The sequence below is a fragment of the Anas platyrhynchos genome, chromosome Z (genome assembly GCF_047663525.1).
Source record: "Anas platyrhynchos isolate ZD024472 breed Pekin duck chromosome Z, IASCAAS_PekinDuck_T2T, whole genome shotgun sequence".
In the NCBI taxonomy this organism is placed as follows: Eukaryota; Metazoa; Chordata; class Aves; order Anseriformes; family Anatidae; genus Anas; species Anas platyrhynchos.
Genome location: NC_092621.1, coordinates 27,494,511 through 27,519,023, shown reverse-complemented (window position 1 = coordinate 27,519,023; position 24,513 = coordinate 27,494,511). Strand labels below are relative to the sequence as shown.

The 24,513-nt window shown below is 38.1% G+C and overlaps 1 protein-coding gene across 8 annotated transcripts in view; it reads left to right on the top strand.

The window, feature by feature from the left end:
• The first annotated feature begins 2,499 nt into the window (after window positions 1–2,499).
• FCHO2 (FCH and mu domain containing endocytic adaptor 2) overlaps window positions 2,500–24,513 on the top strand; it is an 89,518-nt gene continuing 67,504 nt past the window's right edge. For 4 of the 8 annotated variants that reach the window (XM_072031475.1, XM_072031474.1, XM_072031478.1 and 1 more), the window contains exons 1-6: window positions 2,511–2,668; window positions 11,539–11,630; window positions 14,064–14,138; window positions 15,143–15,284; window positions 15,372–15,524; window positions 19,569–19,673. In XM_072031475.1, coding sequence (XP_071887576.1) covers window positions 2,636–2,668; window positions 11,539–11,630; window positions 14,064–14,138; window positions 15,143–15,284; window positions 15,372–15,524; window positions 19,569–19,673 — 600 coding nt within the window. In that variant the 5' untranslated portion in view covers window positions 2,511–2,635. Of the gene's footprint in view, window positions 2,669–11,538; window positions 11,631–14,063; window positions 14,139–15,142; window positions 15,285–15,371; window positions 15,525–19,568; window positions 19,674–24,513 lie in introns of those variants that run through there. The other 4 variants (XM_038171027.2, XM_038171023.2, XM_072031477.1 and 1 more) reach the window with 3 other exon arrangements.

Below are 24,513 nucleotides of genomic sequence, written 5' to 3'. Positions count from 1 at the left end.
ACTATAACTGGTTTGTTTTTGTTTTTGTTTTTTGTTTTTTTGCAAAGTATTCTCATAGGCTTCCAGAGTAAGTGACACTGACTTTGTATTTAGTAACCCATTGTGGATTTCTCTATCTAGAAAATTTGCAGAGTTGCCCTGTAGAATGACCTTAATACACTGGCTAGGTATTGTAACAGCACGTAAAATCTCACCCCCATCATATGTCTTTATACTGAATTTTAACTTCAGTTGCAAGATACTGAGTGCTAATATGTCCTAATACCTGCTGCTGGGTGCTATGCAAGGGTCATGCCCGAAAAATTGTAGAGACTAACTGGCTATTGACATGGCACTGATGTAGCATGTGAACTGAGTTTTTAGTCATGCTCACTACATAATGCCAGCAGTACCTTAAGCAAGGTAATCAATAATCAAGAATTTTCTTATCTAGCCCAGTCTCCAAAGAAGGGATGTGTGTAATAAGATTGGCTTCAGAAGGTGTTTTTCAGTATGTGCTACTGTAAATACAAGGTAAGTGACAAGATCTGCATGCACAATATTAAAATTTCAAAACAGCCCTTTGTTGCCGGTATAGCTTTGTGATTGTGTGTGGAGTTCAAAAGCAAGTTCACTCCTGAAGATAATAATTTTATTGTGGGAATTTCAGTGTACCTTAAGAACATAATTATTATTCCTTATCTTCATCTATATCAAAGTGGTTTTCTAGATAACTGTACCTGTGCTGCAGGATGCCTTAAAGCTGAGGTCTAAGACTTTGCATTTCACTTAACTTCGGGGGGGGGGGGGGGGGGGAACTTGAAGAAAGCCTGAGGATACATTTGATGCTTGTGTGATGGTAGATTGCTACAGAACAGCAGCAGTTGTTTTGCATCTTGATGTAGCATCTTGATAGATACAGGATGACTATATACCTTTGAAAATGTGGAAGATGGGAAGTCATTTTTAAAATGTATAAATAAACCTGACTCCCATCATAGCATACTATCTGTCCATGAGGAAAAAAAAAAAAAATATATATATATAGATAGATAGATATATTATATCTGCTATGGAGAGAGGGGAGGAAAACAACAACAACTCAGCTCTGCATCATGCAGCTTTTATTCCATTGTTTGCCCTGGAGTATATCCTTAGAGATAAACTACAGAATGAACTGTGTTCATATCTTTTAGGTTAAGAGCACCATAATGCAGAATGCTTCCTTATGTCATGTAAACAGAAGCATAAAGCATTTTTTTAAATGTAGTACTACAGCATATTGTTATTTAGAATTACCATGTACATGCTTGCTACTATTATTAAAAGAGATAAATCCAGATCTAGCAGTCTTTTGGGTCTTCTTTATAAGTTCTGACTACACAAAGGCTCCAGAATTTTTCTGTCTTGGCATTGGTAACTCAGTGAACCTTGCACACTGTGAAAGTTTAGGAGAATGCTGCCAGAAAGAGAGGCACTCCTAAAGTGACCATGGGGCTATGGGAAACGATGTGCTAAAGGTATAGCCAGGTACACCAATTCGGAATGATGTTCTTCATCTTCCATGAACAGTTGAAATTCTGTAAGGCAGAGTGAATCACACTGACTTGTGCTGGTACAAATTTGGTGGTCTCGTTTGCCCTAGCATATAAAATATATGCCTAATTAAAGTCTATAGTTCTTTAAGCTTCTGCAGGATGCTTTTCCTAACCGTTTGGCTTTGATGGAGGTGTTGATTAATCAACATGAAGACCCCATAAAGACCATCTACCCTATTCTGGGTGCATTGGTCCCTGAGTAAGCTTGGTGTTTGACTGTAGATAATCTTGGCAGCCGTACCCTTGATCAAAACCAGTAAGATGTAGGTGAGGATTGAGGACTGCGAACAGTCGCAGGGGGGATGTCTGAGTGCCAGGGGGCAGCAGGCAGGGGGGCACTGCCCTTCTTTGGGGCTTTCTGCACCATTTCACCTCAGCCTGAGGTACACACAGCGGCCGGCCCCTGTGGAGCTGTAGGACTCTGTGATATGAGACTCGAGTGTCTGATTCTGTGATATGGGACTGAAGTGTGACCCTGTGCCATGCATGTATCACACTGTATGACTCTGTGGGACGCCTCGGGGAGCAGCCGGCGGGTGTGTGCCGGGCACTGCCGCGGCTCAGCCTCCTGCCGCCCTTTATTCCCCCGCAGATATCCGAGGCGGCGCAAGGCTCCGCCCAGCGGCCGGGGCAGATTCCTGTCGCATTCCTCTTGCGCACACGCTATTTCACCGCCCTCTGCGCCTGCGTTTGTGCCTGTACGTGTCAGGCCGCCGGCAGGGGCAGGACCCGGACCCAGCCCCGTCCCCGCCGCCTCCCTCAGGCGGACAACGGCGCCCAACGCCCCCCACCCCGCCCCCCCCCCAACACACGGCAGCCTCCAGGCGCATGCGCACCCCCCCTCTCCCGGCGGAGCGGGGCGGGCCCCCTGGCGCCTGCGCGGCAGCGCCGCGTCCACCCGCTGCCTGCGCGCATGCGCAGCGGCGAGGGGCGGCGGGGCCGTGCGAGGGAGGCGGTGGCTGCTGCTTCCTCCCCCCCCCCCCCGTCCTCCTCCTCCTCCTCCTCCGCCCTCGCCACTCGGCGCCTGGGGCCGGGCCGCGCTCGCCGGGGGCGGCGGGATGATGATGGCGTACTTCGCCGAGAGCTTCTGGGTACGGCGGCGGCGGCGGGGGGCGCGGGGTGCCGCGGGGGTGCCCCCCTCAGGCTGTGTGTGAGGCGGGGGGGGGCCGGTGCCGGTGTGGGGGGGTGCAGGGGGGGGGGACGGGCATGGGGAGCGGCGATCCGGGGCCGGCGGCGATCCCGGGGCTCGTTTCCGAGCCGGGCAGGACGGGTGCGGGTCGCTGCGGCGGCGTTGGGGCTCGCTGTGCTGCCTCCGTGCGCTGCCTGCCCGGCGGGCGAGCTCCCCGGGACACGCACACACACACACACACACAGACACACACGGACACACCAAAAAAAGAGGGAGAAAATACCTCAGTCCTCGCCGTCTTCCTGCTCCCGCACAAACAATGGTGATCCCTAGCGCCCAGGGAAGGCTGCTTTCCCAAATGCGACACGCTGCTACTCCAGGGCGTAAGCCCTGCTTTCGTGTTTTGTCTGCAGCCTTGCTGCCTTTTTTTTTTTTTTTTTTCTTGCTTTCTTGCTTTCTCCTTCGCTTTGGCTCTTTTTTGTTGTTGTTTTCGACAGAACGGTAAAATCGGGTGAAAGGAGCCCCGGTTTGCTCCTCGCGTGGCGTGTGGAGAGGCTGAAGTTCTGCCATGGGAGACGAGTATTAAACTAACACCCGAAACCCTTTCATCTTTAAAAATAAATAAATAAATGTTTTAAGTTAACGTAAAAAGTCAAATTTTCATTTCAAACCTGGTATCTCCTCCTACAATTAAACTGAAATACAAGCTTTTATCCAGCAACCTCAACTGAAATAAAATGTTTTTTTTCCATTTCACTGCGTTAAGTACTATAACTTTAACTTTTTAAACTTTTGGCTGCGTGCTTATCTCTGGCTAATTTCGGTAGTAAGTCAGTAATTTTGTTAAATCGATGGAGATAGAGGGCCATTCTTATATGTTGTTTCCCTCTGTGCCTACAAAAGTGCTACCAGCAAATACGAGGCAGTGGACGTCTACCCAACACTTTCCATTCCCCCTTTGTGCCCTGCAAAGTCCCTGTCTTACAGCTTGCAGGCCAAACTCCAGCCGTGGGTTTAGAAACGGGTGCCAAGAAAAGGAGTTTTTCTTCTGTTGGCGCAGGTATTTTTTTCCTGCCTCCAAAAATGACGTCGAGTAGGACAGGAAGCATGTTCTTCTCACTTGTCTTGCAGTGGTGGCAATGACAGTAGACAGGGTCTTAAACTGGCAAAATTTGATGAGAAACCTTTGTAATACCATGGACAGAGTTTTGTTTTGTGTAAAAGTAAAATACAAAGTGATGAGGATGGCTGCCTCCTTGCTGATGTGGGCAAATATCTTTCTAGAAAAACTGTAGTGGCTACACATATAATTTTTAACATCAGAAGGTATGTCCTCAAAAAAAAGCGTAGGTTTTTGCGTTTTGAGTGATGAGGCTTGTCCAGCTTTTCAGAATGGGTTATTGTTCAGAACTGTTACCACAAGGCTTTGGAGGATTCAGGGTACCATCTATATCTGCTTTGAAATGTGGGGAGAAGGCTGAGATGGAAATTAGAAGATTGCTGTTGAAATTCACTGACCGTGTGATGACTAAAAATAATGAAGATAAATCTGTAAATTGAAAGAAAAGTGGTATTGCGTTGAGCTTTGGAAGAAGTGTCGTCTATTTCTTGCTTTTGCCATCGCCTTCTAGGTAACACAGGGCACAATATTTTACTTTTCTGTTCGTCCTTTCTGTCCTGTTCGTCACCTATGGAATGGGGTTAATTATACTTCCTAAAGCGCTGATGTGGAGTAAATCCAAAACATTATAATTAATACTTAATTGCATTATGTACATGCTGCCATCGATTCGCAGCTGAAATGGCACATTGGAAATGGAACTCTGGGTCTTGTGCTTTGGAAGACCCCCTCCCAGCTTCATAACCTGCAATAATTGGTAGGGAAAGGCCTAAGAAACTTGAGGGTTTTACATGATTTCTTTGGTAAAGAGGGGTGGCATGAATATATGTGCGCTTCTTACATACTGTTTAGGCTGCTGTGTTCTAAGAAGTTCCTATTGGTGTTCTTCTGTAGATGAAACAAATTTTGGCTTCTTTACTGTAATAGCCTTGAAGCTTATTAGGCTTCCACATTGTACGCCTTTTAAAAGAAACTGGATAGTTGGATTTTTTATTTTTTTTTTGGTAGGGAATGTAAGAAAAAATTACTTTCTCTGTGGTATTTTTGGGCCTGTCATTTGTTGACTGCTTCTAAGAGGTCATTACAAGATTATTTTCAGGACATGAAGTTGAAGTTTAGAGGCCTGTACTGTCACTTGGAAAACGTAGGGGTATGCTGGTAGAGTGTGGTGCTCCTGAGCTTTTCAAAGTCAGTATCGTATAGGTTTGTTTTTTGTGTGTGTGTGTGATTTATTGGTGTGTTTGTTGGTTGTTTTTTTTTCATTTGTTTGTGGTATCAGAAATTATGAACAAGTAATGCAGACTATAAATGGCTTTGATTCTTATGACTGAGTTTCAGGCATTCAAGTCACATGGCCAAACATTCCCCTCTCCTAATTAGGATGTTGTCATAAAACTTGGGTGCTCGCTGCTATGTATGTGCTATATCAAAACAATGATGTAATTTAAAGGGAACACTTTCCTAAGTTATTTCCATTATAAATAATTAGGTTTTGTCACTTTGAATACACTCATGCCAGTACAGTAGAAAAAAATAGCATTCATTATCATTACTTACTGTTTTCCTAGCACTGCTTAGGAAGCGTTGCATAAGCTTTGACATAAGTTTGGTTTTAAATTGCCTGGTGCAAGCGATACCCCCATTAATTGTAAGTCTATTAAACTGTTTCAAGTCAACCAAAATAAGCCACTTCTAAGCCAGTTGGTATACATCTGTAAATTGTTTTAGATTAATTTGATTAAACTGATTGAAGTTTTATGCATAGCTGAAACTGGTCTCTGCAGTGGTGCGTGTGTTAAGCGTTGGAGAAGTTCTGTGGCATAAAAATGCACGTTTAAGTCAGCTTTGACAATTTCTTTCTGTTTTATCTTTTTAATTGCTTATGGTACATGTAGCCTTTGAGAAGGGCTGCGAAGAAGGTTCCTTTCTTCTCAGGGACTTTTGCAACATGTAAGGGCTGGCTGTATCCGGGGCTGGTAATCTCAGCTTTGTGAAGAGGCTTGCTCTAATAAATGTAAGACATATTCTCTTACGCATTTACGGGCTATGATTGACACTGAGACTTGTCGCGCTTCCATCTGGAGGCCCATTCATATGTTTATGCAGTACTACTCTTCAGCTTGGCGTGCAGATGGATGCTCAGTTTTCAGGAGAGCTGTTGTGCAATGTTTGTTCAGTCCCCTCCCTCTTCGTGTACTTGTTTAGCATGAGTTGGCAATTTTCCATCTTCTTGTCCCCCAAATATTTTTTATTACCTAGATGTAGAGGAAAAAACATCCTTCCTCCATTGTATGCCTGGAGCTTCTGTGGAGCTGATCTGTATTTAATTTACTGAAACTGGAAGAATGAAATTTATATTTCCAGGTTGCTTTGTGTTCAAACTTCTCAAAACTTTCAGAACGGAGGAAGATACTTTGCCTGTCTAAACGTCAGGTGACTACTTTTTGGGTGTTGCCATGCACTCAGTTCTTTGTAGCTCTTTCAGACACTCAGGGATCCAAAATTACAGCTTTCAGAAGTGTAACACCATCACATGCATCAGAGGAGTATTTTCGTGTAGACTATGTCCACTAGATTAAGCAGTTGCCTTAGTGGAATGCAGGAAACATTACTTACTTGCAACTGCAGTAAGCAGTAACTGATTAAACAAAAGGGCAACAATGTATATCAGAGCATCTAAAATTCATTTAAATTTACCTGAGGTTAGCTGGACTTCTGTAGCTTTATTTCTTTAAAGTCATACTTCCTTATGAGTTCACAAAAAGAATTCCACAGTACAAATGGACAAGCCATAGCAAACAGTGTACATCTAAGTTTGTGGATAAAGAGCAAGGTTTTTTTGGTTAATTTTTTCATTTTAGGGTGAGGGGAATGAACAGACAGTCTCTGATGCACTAAAATATGTAAATTAGTTGTTAAAATAAAGTATTTTGTAACCTGTTTAACTTGTATCTTATGGCTGAAAGGTTGTAAAAGTTGTGTCTAGTTCCAGCTAATGCTTTATTTCACCCCCGTTGAGGGAGTTGTGTTTCTCCCTGCGCTCAGTTATGGGAATGTCTACAATTTTTATTTGGCCTATCAGTGCAACTCTGAGACGTTGATACAGAAACATTTTTTCTTCCAAAAAGGCTTATAAATTGTTAAGATTTATCCTTGCTAGGGGTTTTATATGCATACTCTTACATTCAGGGGTGTGGTTTTCTTACGTTTGCATCTGATAGTAGTATGGGCAGTACTTTTAAGCGTAAATGTAGCTGTAGGACAGCTTCTCTAGAGCTGACCCGTAGAAGAGGCAAAGAATACAAACTTTCCTATTTTCACCACCAAAACTGAAGCAAGTGACTCTGTTTTCCATATTAATTATTTTCTAGTCTTTTCCTATTTAGTATTTATCTAGCAAGAGAATTTCTTTCTGGTTAGGTGTTGTTGATATTGCCTGTTTGCCATAGACGGTTGTAAGGCTTAACTTAATTCGGAGATTATCCAGTTTTCATTTTTAGACAATTTGGAGTAGAGACCTAAAATTCTTAGGGCTAAAAAGAAAACCTGTCTTTAAGTTGAAGAAGCACTTCTAAATGTTGTGGTTTGAATATATGTCTGTTTCCTGGAGAATAAGCTGCAGGCTTGATAGACTATTAAAAAAATAAAAAAGGAAGTCAACAGACTATGATTTAAATTAATGAATTAAAGTCAAAAGTATAGCTTTCTTATTCTGTTCTATTCCTTCTGTGTAATGCAATATTGCGATCATGTGTAAAAGTTTGAACAGGGGGTTGAAGGATTATCATGCATACTCAGCCACTACTCACATGTGGTACAAAAGCATAGGCTAAAAGGATGGTAATTCACTTATTGTCAAATGTTTCTTTACTTGCCAAACTTAGTTGGAAAAAGTTAAACTTTGGCTGAATCTCTCATCAAGCGTCTAAAGTCTGACCAAAATCAAAAACTACTGCATGTGCCTTTTGTTGACTTGTCCACTGAGTTTTGCAGCGAAAGCAGCATTTGCAGCTGTCCTCTTCTTGCTTCTCACACTGGCCAAACCAGTAGTAAATACCTGACCAATCACGGAAACTTTAAAATCACGTCAATAGTTGGGAAGCATTTGTTTACATTAGGGAAAAGGAGCGTGCTTTAACAGAGTATTAGCTTTTTATACTAGTACGTGTTAATGTTGAACAGTTTTAGTCCAAAGCAGACAGAACTTGTGCTTAGACAAGTTGATTGGAAACATAGGAAATAAACAGTGCTAGAGATGGCCCAGAAATTTCTGGCTACTTTACAAAATGTAGATTTAGATTTGGAATTATCTCTATGTGTAGCAAACTAACTTAGTCTTTTTTTTTTTTTTTTAAGTCTGTTAAGTAGCTTAGTAAAACGGAGTTCGTGTAGTCTGTTTCCTGTTATGTACAAGTCATGGAAATGCTGAATTCTGACTTCTCCGTTGCTGACAGGGTTACTTTCATTTCCATGAGAAAACCGTTGCAGATAGTTCTCCATGGAGGGAAGTGGAATGACTGTCTACCCTCGCTTTCTGGGAGTGTTGTTTATTTTGTGTATGAAGTTGGTCCATATTCTTTATTGTGGGCTTAGGTGAGGTGCTTGCTTGAATTTTAAGTCTTACGTTTTCTGATGGCTTGCTGTCAGGAGACATTTGTGTTGTATCTGAGAAAGAGCTCTCTCTTGTGGTGGTGTAAAATGGGAAACCTCCACAAGAATCCCAGCTTCTGAAGAGAGAGTTCTGTTAGCTCTAGGGAAAAAGGAAAAACTGCTAATAAGCTTAAGTGTAATATAATGGGGTCATCCTCAACAGATGGTATTTTAACCCTGGAATGACATTCAGAATAGTTTTACAGACTGATCTGGTAGTGGGTTGCATACAACCTGGTATTTCTCCCAAGTTGCTGCTAGTAGAGGGATGTGCATCTGACTTCACGGGCAGTCTGTTATGGGAGGGGATGGTAATTGCCTCTGAGCAGGAGTGGAAGGTCTCACCAGTTCCTTCTACTGCCTGCTGCATTTGTTTATTTTTAAGACAGTTTGTATTGGGCTTTCAGTGATCCCAGCAATCACTGTTGGCATCAGGAAGGAGCACATAAAAATCATAATGAAGAATAATTGGCTATACCTACAGTTCCCATGTTTGATGCCACATCTGTGGAGGGTGTTAAGGAAAAAAAAAAAAAAACACAGAAATTAACAGTGTCGATGGTATATATGCATGTTGGGGGCAAATACTTGTATTTTTGTAAATTGAACTACATTTTTTTCTCTTAGCTTCAGCATACATCTGTATCCTAAATGCAGAGCCTTAACTGTGATGCTCTGTATGTGAGTATTAGAGCTACCCTTCTTAAAAATAACCACTAAATGGAGTGGTTATGGGTAGGCAATATAGCTTTTCCTAAGCAGAAAAACACCTGCTCTCTGCACCGAGATATCATGCTTTATTTAACATAGGTACACAAATGTCTCCCCAGGCATGAGTAGAAGATAATGTAGTTTAGAGAATTGTCCTCAGGTTAATTATCAGAACTCTTGATTATGTAACTTGTAAATAATCAAGCAGTTTCAAAGTCTAGATGTTAGTGTTTTTAGGAGGAGCCTGATACTGGTAAGATAGGCTGCACTTGGTGTTGCATTTGCAAGTGAAAACATCTTCTAGCTGCACCAGATTTAAACTGCATGGGACTACGTCACAGTGCCTGCTTTGGTCTTGCTGCTTCATTTAATCTTGAATAGACTTCTCCCTTAGCCTTGGATAACTACCTACCATATATAAAATATGTGGCATTCAGAGAGCTTCTTTCATTTGTGAAACTAACTGTTCTGTTTCTCTGTTGTTCTGTCTGCTGTTCAACAAGATGTAAGGAACAAGACGAGAACTGATTAGAAGACTTCATTTAAGTGGAAAACTAAGTTCCTTGCGTTAAACTACACTTACAATTAGGGAACAAGATGGTGATGGAAATTGTTTGGTCTGGATCATTCAGTTCTGCAAGGATTTGCGGAGTTACATTTCTGATAGACTGTCAGCACTCAGGAAGGCTGCAGCCAGAAGTAGGGTCATGGCTATGCTACCCTTCCTGTGTTTCTAAACTGGCAGGAAATCTATATAGCCTCCAGTTTAGGAAAGATTAAAAGTTACCCCGTTACGAACAGTCACACTTAAAGCAAGTAGTCTGTGTTCAGCACATTTTGGTTTGAGTTGGTTCAGGTGGGAGAAACGCATTACAGTAAAGCAAAGAAAGAACACACAATAAAGGAGAAATGTTTTATTTTTTTCTAGAAGACATGCGTAATGCTTGTTTGTGAAACCTCCAGACTGGAGCATGACAACAACTGTTAAATTAGAGTTTGTTTTTGTATACTAATTGAAAATATGAGTACCTCCTCAATTACAGAGTTACTATGGTGTTTTATATTGTGGTGGCATTCATCGGGGTTTATACTGAGTAACTACATGAAGATAATTAGGTGCCTGTTAGTGCACCTGTAATCAAAATGATCCTGAGCTTCAAACTGCAAGGAGGAATAAGTAGGAGTGCAACTGTTTGCTACTTGTATTTGCAGCTATATGGCTTCCTCAAAACTAATATGCTGGCTTGCAGTCATTTTATCAGTGTTTCTTGTTTGATTGTGGGTTTCTTTTTGGCTAGTTTTTCCCAGTGCCCAGAAGAACTAAAGCCAAAAAATCCTGACTAATAATCCGAATGAAATTGCCATTCACTCGCCTGTTCATTGTAAAGAAATGTATTTGTGTCTACATGGTGTCCTTCAAGGGAGCTTGCTGCATTAGTGCTCAGACTGAAGTGTGAGGGGACCTGCTACTGCGGCGCTGCGAGCTTCCTCCAGCCACCCACCCGCGGCTGCTGCCGCTCGCTTCTGTGTCTTGAGCAGCAGCAGAGATGTGGATCTGAAGCTTTTGGAAGGGAGGAGGGGCATGGACAGCTTCACAGGAAAACTCTAGGAGTAGCAGTGCTATTGTACCATGCCTAGCCTCGCCTTCTTTTAATTCCTATTGTTGCTTTCTCCTGTCCACAGGAAGTTCACTGTAGTGCCAAAGGCGATAAGCTGGCTCACTTTCTTAATCAGTGTTTAGGGCAGTGTCTTAATTTTAAAGGTGAGATATGTTGTAGTGATCGAAAAACATTTTAAATTTTAAAACTAGATTTAAGAATAGACAGAGGGAAATTACAAAGGGAAAAAAGAGATTCGTGATTTTTACTGATTTTACAAACAAACAAGCAACAACAACCAATCAACCAACCAAACAAAAAAGACTCATGATCTGTGAAGAACCAGACTGGTAGGAAGGCCAGTGATCTCAAAGCCTGAATTTTAGTTCATGGGAAATAATGAAAGTTAGGCGAGAATGAAGACGGTGTTCAGTATTAAGTATGTATTCACTAAGATACGAAGAAAAAAAATGCAAGAATTGTAGAAGTTGAAAAAGGAAATGTCTTTGAATGTAGCCTAAAAATATGGAAAGGAGGAGTTGTCGGTAGAATCATAGTAGAGGCTGCTGAAGGTGATTTTAGTTCGTTTTACATTAAGAGAACTAACAGTAGTTACTAAAAGCTGAACCATTAGAAATCATTCAGTTCATGAAACTTGAGCAGTTATTAAATTTTATAGGTTCTGTACTTTGTTCTGTAATTGCTTTAGCACATTGTGTTTCATGGTTTTTCTGTCTTTTTATTAATCCTTAGGGGGAAAGAAACAATGGCTTCGACGTTCTCTATCACAACATGAAGCATGGACATTTGTCAACAAAAGAATTAGCAGACTTTATTAGGGAAAGGTAAGTATTCGTCTTTGTTGATTCTGTGTCTTTAATGTACTATTTTTGGCCTTTATTTCAGTTTGCCATGTGTTGCAGTGACATGCTAAATATGTAAACATCAACGAGTGTTTCAAGATCTCTCATATCCTACAAGAATACCTAGGTTTATTCCGTTCACTTAGAACCAGATAGTGACTCTTAAGCATTAATTAATAAGCTACCAAGGTTTATTGCAGTAAAATCCATCCAAAAAGCAGCCTTTGTTTTCTGAAATTTTTCATCAGAATTTCTGTTGTGGCCTGCAATGACCTCAGCAAAATGTAACCACTGTGGTTCTGGCAGGTACTCAGTGACACTGACATTTGTATAGTTGCAAAGTGAATTGAGTGGAGAAAATGACAAGAATCTTTCCACTAAGTAGGTGAATTGCAGAGTCCCAGTGTGATACATGTAGGCAGGCTCGTCTCTGAAGGTGTATGCAAACCAGGGAATTTTATGTTTCAAGAGTCTCTGATTCCAGAAAACACATTATGAAACAAGACAGGTTTCCAGTGAAATCCTGCTTTGGAGGGATATCACACTGTTGGTGTTTAGTATGAAATGTTCAAGGCTTCTGAAACTGGTATTTACATCATCTTTAATCTAAAATACTAAATGTTTTTCATGTTGACTTAAACCACCAAAATTGGTATTTTATTTCAGAAATGCTTATCTTGACTTCATTCTGTTCCGCATCTTTGTTTATTGCAAAGTAATTAAGAGATGTTGTCCACAGTTAGCTGTTCCCCTCCTTCCTCTGCACAGATGAACATAGAATAGAATATTATTTTGCATTGCTCCTTTCTGCTGGCAATATGGAAGTGGATGAGCAAGATTCATTAAGAGCCTCCAACATTTTGTGTTTTTATGCCCTACTTGTACCTGGGCTGTACTGTTTTCTGGGTTGTTGTCTCTGAAAAACAAACCTGCATATGTTCACATTTTCTGCCTTTGGGTTCCTTTTGAACGTAGCGAGTAGTTTTATTCAAATGTGGAAACACCGGAGAGTTAAAGTTGAAAATTGCTGGATAGGTAGAGGAGACAGATCATGAGTTACTGATAATACTTCAAAAAGTTAGAGCACTTAAACATTGTATCTATGTTTGTAATGTGTTCATTTGAAAGAACACAGTGTATTTTTACTATGTATGCTGTTAAAACTGGATATTCCTGGAAGAAGCAAAAGGTTTTCCCCTTGGCTGGGTCCTGGATTTGGTGGGACACTCGAAACTACCATGGTCTGTCTGACCTCCAGACTGCTGCCTGTAGCAGCTCATCCTTGTGGGCACTCGAGTTTCCGTTCTATATGCAACTTTCTAAGCTTATTAGAGAGGGATAATTTTTCTTTGTTGATCTACCAAGTGAATTGCAATTCAGTTTTCAACAGTGTTGTTTCACCGTTTCATTTTTCTTATGGAGTACTTGATAGTAGTAAAGTTCTTACAGGACTGAGGGACAGTTAGATCTTTGGATGGCTCTTTACTACCTTTTTTTTCTGGATATGCTGCTGCTCTGAATGGCAGAGTTGCTTAGTTAGTAGTTACTGCCTTTGAGGACATTCAGAAATGTGTTTCCTGAAAGAATGAATACGTGGGGGAGCACTCTGCTCAGCACCGTTAAATCTTTGGTCGGGTGTCTTTCTTCTGAAAGGTATGTGTCTTAGCTCTATTCATGATAAAGTGCATAGACATGCTGTTTTTAAAGGAGTGAAAATGTATAAAGATTGGTTTACCCCACATTTCTTTCTTTTCTTATTTAGAAATACAGACTTTGCATACTGGGAAGATTTTGTAGGTCAACTGCGTGTTGTGTTTGTATGGATTTAACACCTAAAATGAGTATATATAATAAACTGTTCTCAACTAGGAACTGAATAGGTATTGTGTTGGCTTTTCTCTAGTAGTCTTTCAAACCTTTTTCTGCACCAGTTGTCTATAAATGGCCTAAAAAGGAACTCCTTGATCAGGAGAAACTGGCAATGCATGTATTCCAGTTCAAATGTTTAATAGATCCCAACCTAAGACATTTTCACATAAGTAAAATCTAATTTAACCAGGCATTTATAGTATAGTAGAGACTTCACAGTGCTCTGGGAAGTCAGTTGATACAACAAGCGAAGATAAATGTGCCCAGCCAGTCAGCAGCACCTTTTGTTTTTTATTGTTTGTAACTGTTGTATGCTGATAAAATGTGTAGCAAGTTTCATAACTTCAGGGTTGTGAAGATCGTTCATTAAAGTATTCTGTAAATTGTTCCGAAGAAAAGAGCTGTGGATTTTGGTCAAAAAGCACGTTTCTTTTTGTTTGTTTGTTTGTTTGTTTGTTTGTTTTTAAGTGTGGAGCTATTAAATCTAGAAAAAAATGACAGTATCTTCAAAATTTCAAATGTGTTTTTGGTTGCTTTCTTTGACAGGGCTACAATAGAGGAAGCTTACTCAAGGTCAATGACAAAACTAGCTAAATCAGCGAGCAATTACACACAACTTGGGTAAGTAAGTGTGCACAAGAGAGAAATAATTAACTACATACATGTTAAGAAGCCAGTTTGCTCCTGAATATTTTATTGGCGATCTTGAAAGTAGCATAACTTTTAACTTTTTAAAGTAGCCACCTTTAAAAATGATTGTTAGTCCTTCAGCTAGTATGCAACCATAAAAAACGTGCAGATAAGACAAAAATAAAAGGCTGTATAGTTCTTTATTTAGATATTAAAAAAACAGCCACACAACAACACAACCAAACATGAGGAGGGCTGTTTGTTCCTCTGTATTTCAGATTGAGTTCTTTTCAGACAAAATAGCGTGACTTTCTATTAAATGCTCTCAAACCTAATCGTTCTGAGTAGAGAAGATATTGTCTACAAATGTGGCAGTGAATTTATTTCTGTTTCTAGCTGTGGTTACTGCAAATAAAATAAAGGCCTTTAGCCTCATGTAAGAAGTCTGAGCTGTAGGCATAATCTTTCTAACAAAAAAAATCCATTAATCATTCCATTTTTTAATACATACCTCAAAAATAAATTAATGAAATTACGGAATGAATCTATTGAAAAGTCACATTCTTAACATCTCTGAGGATAGAGTTAACACTTCAGAAAACAGAAGTACAGAGAGCTTTTATCAGTAGATTTAGCCCTATTACAGTATGCACATAAAAATTCTTATGTTAAATATTTAAGCTATTCTTGCATCATCTATAATGATGAATAAACTTTTATATTTTGAGTAAACTTTTATATTTTACCTGTGTTGATTCTAAAACAGCAAAAACTGAAAAGTTAGCATATAGTACATTTGAAAACCCCATAAATAATAAAGTTATTTATAACATAGCAGTTGGTGGGGTTTTGTATGTTTGCTTCAGTTTAGGAGCACAGCTTAACTTCTGTAAACATTGATACATTAGCACTATTTAAAAAAAGTTAGCTGATTGAAAGGAAAAAAATCCAGATGAACATTACTTTTTTTTTTTTTCACCCCCCCCTCAATCCAGAACATTTGCACCAGTTTGGGATGTTTTCAAAACCTCAACAGAAAAACTAGCAAGCTGCCACTTGGATCTTGTGCGGAGATTACAAGAGCTAATAAAAGAAGTTCACAAGTATGGAGATGAACAAATTAAAGCTTATAAAAAGGTTGTTTTTTTTCTTATGTGTGTCCAGTGACTTGTTAGTATTAAAGTTCAGAAAGTTGGATTTTGATGACTATGTGATATTTGGCAGACTAAAGAAGAAGTTTCAGGAACATTGGAAGCAATGCAAAGCATTCAAAGTATCACTCAGGCCTTACAGAAGTCCAAGGAAAACTACAATGCAAAGTGTCTTGAACAAGAACGTTTGAAAAAGGAAGGAGCAACACCAAGAGAAATCGATAAGGTAATTCTGTGACATCTTAAAATTAATTGTTGTCAAGGTGTAACACATTCACATTGTATTAGTGAAATGCTCAGAAAGGGCTAAAAGCAGTAAACCATAGCTATTTTATAATGTACATGATCCTTTGAATGCCTAGCTAGGTTTTGTTTACACTTACTTCCTTATCTGTCCTCTCTAACTGCACCGCAGTTCTAATTATACTGTATTACTGCCTCATATGGTAACTTAGTTTAGTGGCTTTTACAGAGATTTCATATAATTGTTTCAGCATCTACTACGTTTTTGATGCATTTTCTTATGTAAATATTCAAACACTCAATGCCGTCTTTGAATTAAGTAGTAGGGAGTTTTTTACATTGTCCTTTCAACTGAGACAAAGTAGTTAATCACGAGAGTATTTGAAGTCTGTTCCATTGAAAAGAAAAACAAGCTAACATTACTTTCAAAGCTAATTTAGGAGCTTTGAATTACATGGATCAAAATCCCTAGGGATGAGTGTCTTGATGCTGTATTTAGTACTGTCCTTGGGTCATGGGAGAGTTTGATCCATTCACAGAATCATTAAGTGGCTGAGGCTGGAAGGGACCTCTGGAGACTATCTGGACCACTAGACCTCTGCTCAGAGACACAGACAGGACCCTAGGTCCATGTCCAAGTGGCTTTTGATGATCTCCAAGGAGGGCGACTCCACAGCCTCTCTGGACAACCTGCGCCAGTGCATAATAAAGCAGTGTTTCCTGATGTTCAGATAGAACCTCCTGTCTTTCAGTTTGTGCCCATGGCCTTTTGTCCTGCCACTGGGCTGCACTGAAAAGAGCCTGGCCCTGTCCTCTACATCTTCTCTTCAGATATTTGTAGGCATGGATAGATAAGATCACCCCATGCTTCCTTTTCTTCAGGCTGAACAGACCCAGCACTCTCAGCCTTTCATAATAGGGGAGGTGCTTTGATCCCTTCATCTCTGTGGGCCTTTGCTGCATTCTCTCCAGTGTACCTGTGTCCATCTAGCAGTTGGAGAATCCAGCACTGGACATAGTGCTATAAGTGTGGCCTCACCAGGGCTGAGTAGAGGGGAAGGATCACCTACATCAACCTGCTGGGAAAACTGAAACTTTCTCTTGATTTCAGGAAACAAAGTAGAGGGAAGTGGTTATGTTTCCCTGTCTCTATACTTTCTCTCTGCCTATTTCTTTTGCGGTTATCTGGTCTGTTCGTGTTAAAGTGGTCCTAGTACCTTTTTTCTGTAATCTTGGTGGAGCAGATAGGGTTGGTTCATTGATGACAACAGTGATCCTGTTGACAATATTCTGATTATTTTATTATTAATTTAAACCTGTTTCCCCCGATTTGTATTTCAAATAGCAATCCGTGTTGGATTCTAGATATGAATCAAAAATATGTGGGACAGCATATGTTTTCTTGCCAGTATATTCAAAATACATTTATTTTTCTGAACTTCTGAAAGTAGTTCTAAACTTTTCAGTAAGAGAAGTTGACATGATGGAAGGCTTAGTTTAAGATATAATCCATAATCCCTCCTCTGGTCAGAAACAAACAAAAAAAAATCAGTTTTACCAATAGCTCTGTCACTGCAGAAGGAAGAGAGGAAACACTGCAGGACGAGGGCCATTTTCTGATTTTTTATGCATCTTTCCTTACATAATTTTGTCCAAACAGTAGAGCAGCATGGTTGATACTCAGCTAGTACTTCAAAAATGTTTCTGGTGGGAGCTAGTAACTATGACTATCACATCCCTTCCATCATGTCTTTATTAAAATTTACATTTGTACTGTTAGAATCATGATGCAGATTGTTTTCGTATATTTTTCTTTTGGCAGAGAGTACTTTTGTTATGTTTAGCGGAACATCAAAGGTGTTTTTCTAAAAATCACACAATACCTACTGTATCACAAGACAGAGGATCTGTGCCAGTATGCTAAGAGCTTATCATTAAGTTTAGTATTTTGAGAGGTAATTTATCAAAGAATCTGAGGAGGCATGAAAGCTTTCAATTTTAATTGCAGCTGATAGTTAGTGTTAACTTGTGTAATAACTTCCTGTTTTTCTGACATGGTAACTTCTGTATTTATAGTGACTTGACAAAAAAACTCTTGACTAATCTTTATTATTTCAGTTACTGTAAAACTGCTAAGTAGAGCTCTAGCAATTGCTGTACCTGAGAATAGACACATCCTGTTTTCAGAAGAGATTAGTAGCTAATCATGCAATGTTCATGTTCCATCATTGTCTGTCCTGCTGTTTGTTTTCTGTATACAGCAGACAACACTCATGATTCTGCTCGTAGTTAAACATGATGACAAGAGGCAGAGAACATTTTGTTTATGTCAAAATCCCATACATGCAGGGTTCGGTTACATGATCCTTCACAAAAGAAACTTATTTTTGAAGTCTTTTAATTTGGCATTTCCTTTTGTTTCAAATGATCAAGTTCAAAATCCTCTCATTTCAAAGCAATCATAATTATTTTTAAAACCAGGTGTTTATAGAGCATCTTGTACTTTCAATAAAGTAAAGCATATTTGGGAAACAAGATAGGACAGTTTTCTTCTTGGGAATTCCCTATGTGAATATGCAGGAGAAAGAATCATGAAACAAAATTCAGGGCAAGTTGTAGGTCAGTCTGATACATCCTGTCATGCTGTCCTTAATGCCTGAAGGATCCATATTTTTTGTACAGTAAAGTAGTCTCATGCTCTGTTGTGCTGGGTTTAGAGTACTACATGAGCAAGGTCTGCTTAAGCTTTCTCAGTAAGTTGATAAATTGAACTGCACCTTCAATTCCTCATCCTTTGAAGTCCTGTTTGATGTTCCCCCAATAAACAAGTGCTAATGGTATATTGCTACTCATGATTTTGGGTTATTTTTTCTTGGAAGAGGAAGAATAAAATTATCTACTTCCAGAGGGCATCTCTGTATTAATTGATTTGAACGTTATAGATAGTGGTCAGCTTTACAACTACCGCAAGTGAGTAGTAGTTGCTGTCTTTAATCTGGGACTGATAAAATCCCTTTGAAAGAGGAAAGGAAAGCTCTTCAGAACTAGAATAGTAAACATTCTATCTTTACTCATGTCACTAACTGACTATTTCTGAATTGTTACAACTCGTGGGAAATTTCATTCAGATAAAGTAGGTATTTTGAACTTCTTTGGCAGAAAAAAAGCTGATGAGAAATAACTTTTTTTTTTTTTTACTTGCATATAGCAAAAATATTAAAGTTCAAAAAACCTAATCTCCTGTCATGCTGTAAAATTTGAAAATAACTTCCCTACCAAAAATAATAGCTTCATTCAATTTTTTTCCATGTCATATTGAGATTCTCCTATATTTCTTTTTATCTTTTAAGAATATCAAGTCCACAGAAAGAAAACTTTGGTGTATTGTAAACAAATAATGAAAAAAAATCATTATAATGCTAAAAAGTATTATTAGAAACAAACCTGAGCAGCATGAAGCTGTCCATCACTTTGTTCTGCATTAACTTCACTTTCAAATATCTTCTTACTCAGTTTTCATTATTTTTTCCACATTCCTTATTTTTTTTCACTTCTAACAAGTGCCTTCTTGTTTTATTTTTTTTACCATTGACTCTTTCAGAATTGCACTAAGAACTGTACTCTGAATTTCAACCCTGCTTTTTTCCTGTTTTTTTTGTTGTTGTTGTATATCTAAATATTTTATGTATCAGTGAAATAGCTTAATTTCAGCAACACATACTTTAAAATGTTGATCTCAAAACAAGCGTATTATAAATTAGTCATTGATGATAAGAGGAAGGAATTTAAATGAGGTAGTTGCTTTGTTACCTTTTATACGTGACCTATGCTAAGCAGCATAATGATTTTATGCAGAAATCTCGAACAGTTTGAGTCTAAGTTATTTGGTGGTAAAATTTTGTTATGACACTTTACTGTTTTGATATGCCCCTGAATCTTTTTTATACATCATCCTATGCTTTCTCTCAATAGTGGCTTTAAAAGCCTTAGATATGATTGAATTGACACTTTTTGTACTGATCCACAGGCAGCAGTTAAATCAAAAAAAGCTACAGATACCTATAAACTGTATGTGGAGAAATATGCTACAGTTAAATCTGATTTTGAGCAGAAAATGACAGAAACTGCACAGGTAAGTGTTATATTCAATAAGACACTTTTAAAATAAATTAATATGTTTTCTTTATCTCTCTTTGGAAATTGATGTAAACTGTTCTGTCAAAAGTAATAAGTTTGAAAGACAAACTATGGCCACGTGTATTGTGATGGCAGTGCCCTTGAATAACACTGAAATACTAACACTCCAGAAAGACATTTTGAAGAAATTTTTAGTAAGAAAACAAAATGAACTTCTGTAAGTGTTGTAGGTGTATTGTGATGATGCAGGAAATCCTGTGAATTGCTGATGAGCCAGAATTTGTTCGCAGGAGTTAGAATACTGTGACCCATTATGGTTTTTTCATCATCATTCCAGCAAAACATTTCAATAACAGCTTGTTAAAGAGTCTTCCCTTAAGTGCTTATCTGAGGTGGTCAAAAGCCCTTACCTCTATTCAAATGTCAAATGAATGTTTGTTTGCTTTTTTAAGGTGTTTTAATCTGTATTACAGAGGATATCGTGTTCTCCATATGCTTGAACATTCTGTCTCTTCTTATAATTTAAAGTTCTTTTTGAAATCTGTTGATAGCAGACTGTCCCAGATTTCAAAAAGCAAAATGCACCATTTCTCCTCTTTTTAATATTTTGTTGACATAATTACTTGTATATGTTTTTGGTTGAAAAAAAGCTTTTACAAGATTGGAGTTCTGGTTTTGGTTGGAAATTCTTTGCTCTTTTGCTTAGTTTCAAAGATTCATTTTTAAGCATGGGTGGAATTACTAAGGAAATTATGTCATACTTATTACATGTTATTAATGTAGAAGTGTACAAGTGTTAGCATTTTCCTTAACTTCTTGGAAATTAAGAATTAAATTAATAGTTCAATTAATTGAATTTTACAGTAAGGGAATTGTGTAGGTTGATACAGAAAAATCTGTGCTGTCCTAAACTATAAACTGCTTTTCTACTTTGAAAACTTGGTTAGAACTTGATCTAGTTCATCTCTGAATACATATACAACACAGACGTTAAAGAAAAAATACCAAATATATCATATACCAGAAGTCTTCCTTGCAACCCCCCAGTCCAGTGATTTGTGACAAAAAAATGCGCGGATATACTACTGCAGAAGTCTGCCTTTAACGTGACTTACATTAGGAGTCCTGATACCCTTATGTTGGAGAGTTTCCAATAGGCATCTTGTTTGTGCAGTATCTTGACTAGGTTCTGGTAGAGGAGTTATGCCCCAAGCTTTTCTTCTAAGTTTGAGTTGACTTTGGCTAAGATCATTCTTTTCCTCACCTTGTAAAAATGTGAATCTTAAATATTTTGTTTGTTTGTTTAATTGCGTGGGGGGGGGGTTACAGTTATTCAGTGGTATAAAAGGTTTTATTAAAAAAAAATCACTAAGGAAATTCATGGGTACTGTAGTAAAGGTTTTAAGTCCTGTTGTCCTTCTCTATATCATCCCTGATTTGCTAAGCTCTGTTTTCTATCCATGTTTTAAGTTAGTGTTGCAGTCCAAAGCAGTAGTTGTCCTCTTTCTGGTCTTTTGGCACGTATTTGGTTGAGAAACAGCCTTGTAGAACTAAGCCAAATAAAACTAATGTATGAGGAAGGTTAACTTTAACCCAGAGGAGATTTTGGGTCTGGTTTATTAAGAGATGACACAAGCATTTGTGCTGGCACAAAAGAAAAGGCAATGTGTTACCAGGGGTGGAGGCTTGTGTCCTTAGGCTGCCTTGAAGTATGTAAGTATGACTTTAATGAACTGGCCTTGCTAAATTGCCCTGTAAACTTTTCACTAATGAGCAAGAAAGCTATGAGTAATGGAGTTCTTATTTAGGCTGACAGGAGATAGACATGAGGAGTATTTGAAATGGATTTTATTGTCAGTGAATCATTGAAGGAAAACGTAGAGACTTTCAGCAAGCAAACTAGCTGGGCTACTCATGATGTGCTAAAAGAAAAGCCATTTGAAGAATTCAGTTCAACAAAAGAATAGGAAAAGAAACAACTTATTTTTTATCTAGAGACACAATACAAAGATGTTTTTTTTCCCCCCTTGATTATGTTATTAGGTAGGTATTAGGTACTTAAACATGACTGAGCTGTAGAGAGGAAAAAAAGGTTCTACTGTAGTAAATATTATAGCTGGGAAAGCATGATAATTGGGAAAGCATGATAATACTTCTTGCTTTTTTTTTTTTTTTTTTTTTTTCCCAGTACAAAAATGGTACATATTTACTTCTCATGGCAAGCCATACTTGTCTGAATGTCTTCGGTTATTCTTTAGCTGCAATAACCCTTTTACTCAAACTTTAGATTTCATTTAAGATGATAAGAGACAACTGAAAACTTTTAATACCTTTCATGGTTGTCTGTGTTGGAACTGAAAATTCTGCCTGTCTATTCAATTGTCCTATCCATTCAATTATTGTATTTTAAGTGTAATAGTGTAGCTGCATCTAAAGTTTGGTTGCAAGACAGCTACTTTAAATGTGATGTGATAGGAAAAACAAGAAAACCCGTGAATATGTTTAGGCCCCCTCCTAAGTTAAGCACAACCCAGATTATCTTAATTTAGAGTATATTTCACTTGAAATACACTAGTTCAATAAACAAATTAGGAGTGTGGTCATTCTCTGCTGTTTCATTGCAAAAAATAGTTGGCTTAACTTCAGTCTGTCTTGGGCTGTTTTAGATAAAATTGTTCTGAGAACACTAACATCTTGAATTGATTTGGCTTTGTCCTAGGTAATCATGTAGTAATGTCTTTACTTAGCTGTCCTTCTTGCTAACCCTCTGCCACTGAATCTGTTGCATAATTTTGTTTTTTTTTTTGTCATTTACTATCTTATCTGAAGTTATCAAAATGAAGTGATTTGTGAGACATGATTTTGACAGGTTAAATTTTGAAATACAATCTTCCTAATTTTGAATTGCAAGTTTTATTTTTTGCTGCACTAAGATGGAAGGTTTATTTGTGATTACAGAAGAATGATAATACAGTTAATTTGTCATTTAGAAATTGGTTTTAAATGAAATTCCTTATGTTGAAAGATATTTTTTAAGTAAGGCTGTGATTGTATTATATAATTGCTCTGCAATTGCTAAGAAAACATGATGTCTCATTTGCAAAGTATTCCAACTTGTTCAAAGCTTTTTAAAAAAAACATATTAGCCAGTCAAGGGAAAGCCTTCTGTCTTAACTAGAATTAAGTACAGTTGACTGTTCAGATAACTTTGGTGTTAAGCAATCTGTGTACATGAAGTTAAAGACAGAGTAGTAATTCTTCACATTATAAAACTGAAAAGGAGAGAATGGTTACAAAATGGATTATACTTAACTGTCTAACTCAACATACACAGTGTAAAGATAGTCGAAGATTTTTCATTTTTAATTTAGCAAAAAACACTAAGAAGTGTCTTCTACTTGGTCTTAGCATTCATTATAGATACATTTCAGTATGTTTCAGTATATCCTTTCAGAACAGACGAAAGTTCAAGTAAACAATTTTGTTAACGATTCTATCTGTGACATGAATGGATATGGTTGTATTGCAGTGCTGATATATTCTTTGATCAGAATCATTGTGTTATGTACTGTACAAGCCTTCAAAGACTTTATTGCAGATAGAACAATAAACAAGAAATAAGGAAATGGAGAATGGCAGGAGTGGCTTGAGGGGAATCGTGGTATCCACTGATGTAACAGGCAAAAATCTCTGAATGGCCAGTTGTTTTGATAGGCATCATAGAGAAGAGTTTAAAAGAGAGTGATACATCAGTTTTGCACAATTTTATAGGGATCTTCAACCAAACCTGAAGGCAGCAGTGTTGGTATAATCTCAAAAGTTCACTTCGAGTTTAGGTAAACATTAGGTGGTGGAAGTAGGCTGGAAATCACATTGTGTACAAGTGCTGGCATCTTGATTGTGACTGAGAGCATGTGTAGACATGGACCACAGATATATTTGAAAGCAAAATAGTGCAGTTTATCTAAGCAAGCAATTGGAAAAAATAATATCATAGAGTAGTCTGTGGAGTTTGACCCTATTCTCTGTGATCAACAGGGAAAGCTGCTGGGGGGGAAAATAAACAATGGTTATTTTAGTCTGCTTATTGATGGCTAGCGAGTCATATATGATTGTGGCAAAAGACAGACTAAGAGTTTAGAACATAGAGATATTTGACTTGTATGGAGTTATACTTGTGTTTGTGAATCAGACTGCCAGAAGGTACAAAATGTAAAGATGACCTTCAGAGAACCTTGTAAAAATAGAGAGGAATAAATGGTGCTCCAAAGTTTGGTCACATTTGAAAAGGCAGTTACAGAGGTAGGAAGAGAATCAGTAGAGACCATGAGTAAAGAAATATTTCAAGATGATTATGGCTAACTTGGATAAGATGAGGAATTTTTTCTTTTCTTAGAGATGATCGAAGTGCTCTTAAAATGATGGAAGTGTGGGTAAAGTGGAACAGGGGAACAAATTCCAAACAAACTGCAAAGATTATGTATGTATTGTGATCAGAAGCAGAGGGTGTTGAGGAAGTACAAAACAGATTCAGAAATAGTACTTCTGGAATTAGATGAAAAATCATGAGATCTTTCAGTAATGGAGAAGAGAGATTTTTTCTTCAACCCTATTTTCTCTTAGTAAAAATAGGTCAGATTTTTTTGAAAAATCAAGATAGGTGAAAGCTGAAAAAGGAAATAAAAAGCTCAATAATGGTTCCAAAAGGATGTATTATAAAGTACATTATTTTGTAACTGTGAATTTTACACCTTCCTTTCTTAAATACTGTAATCACTGTGATAAAGATCTGGGAAAAAAAAAAGATTGTTTTTTTCTGTTTAGTACATTTAATT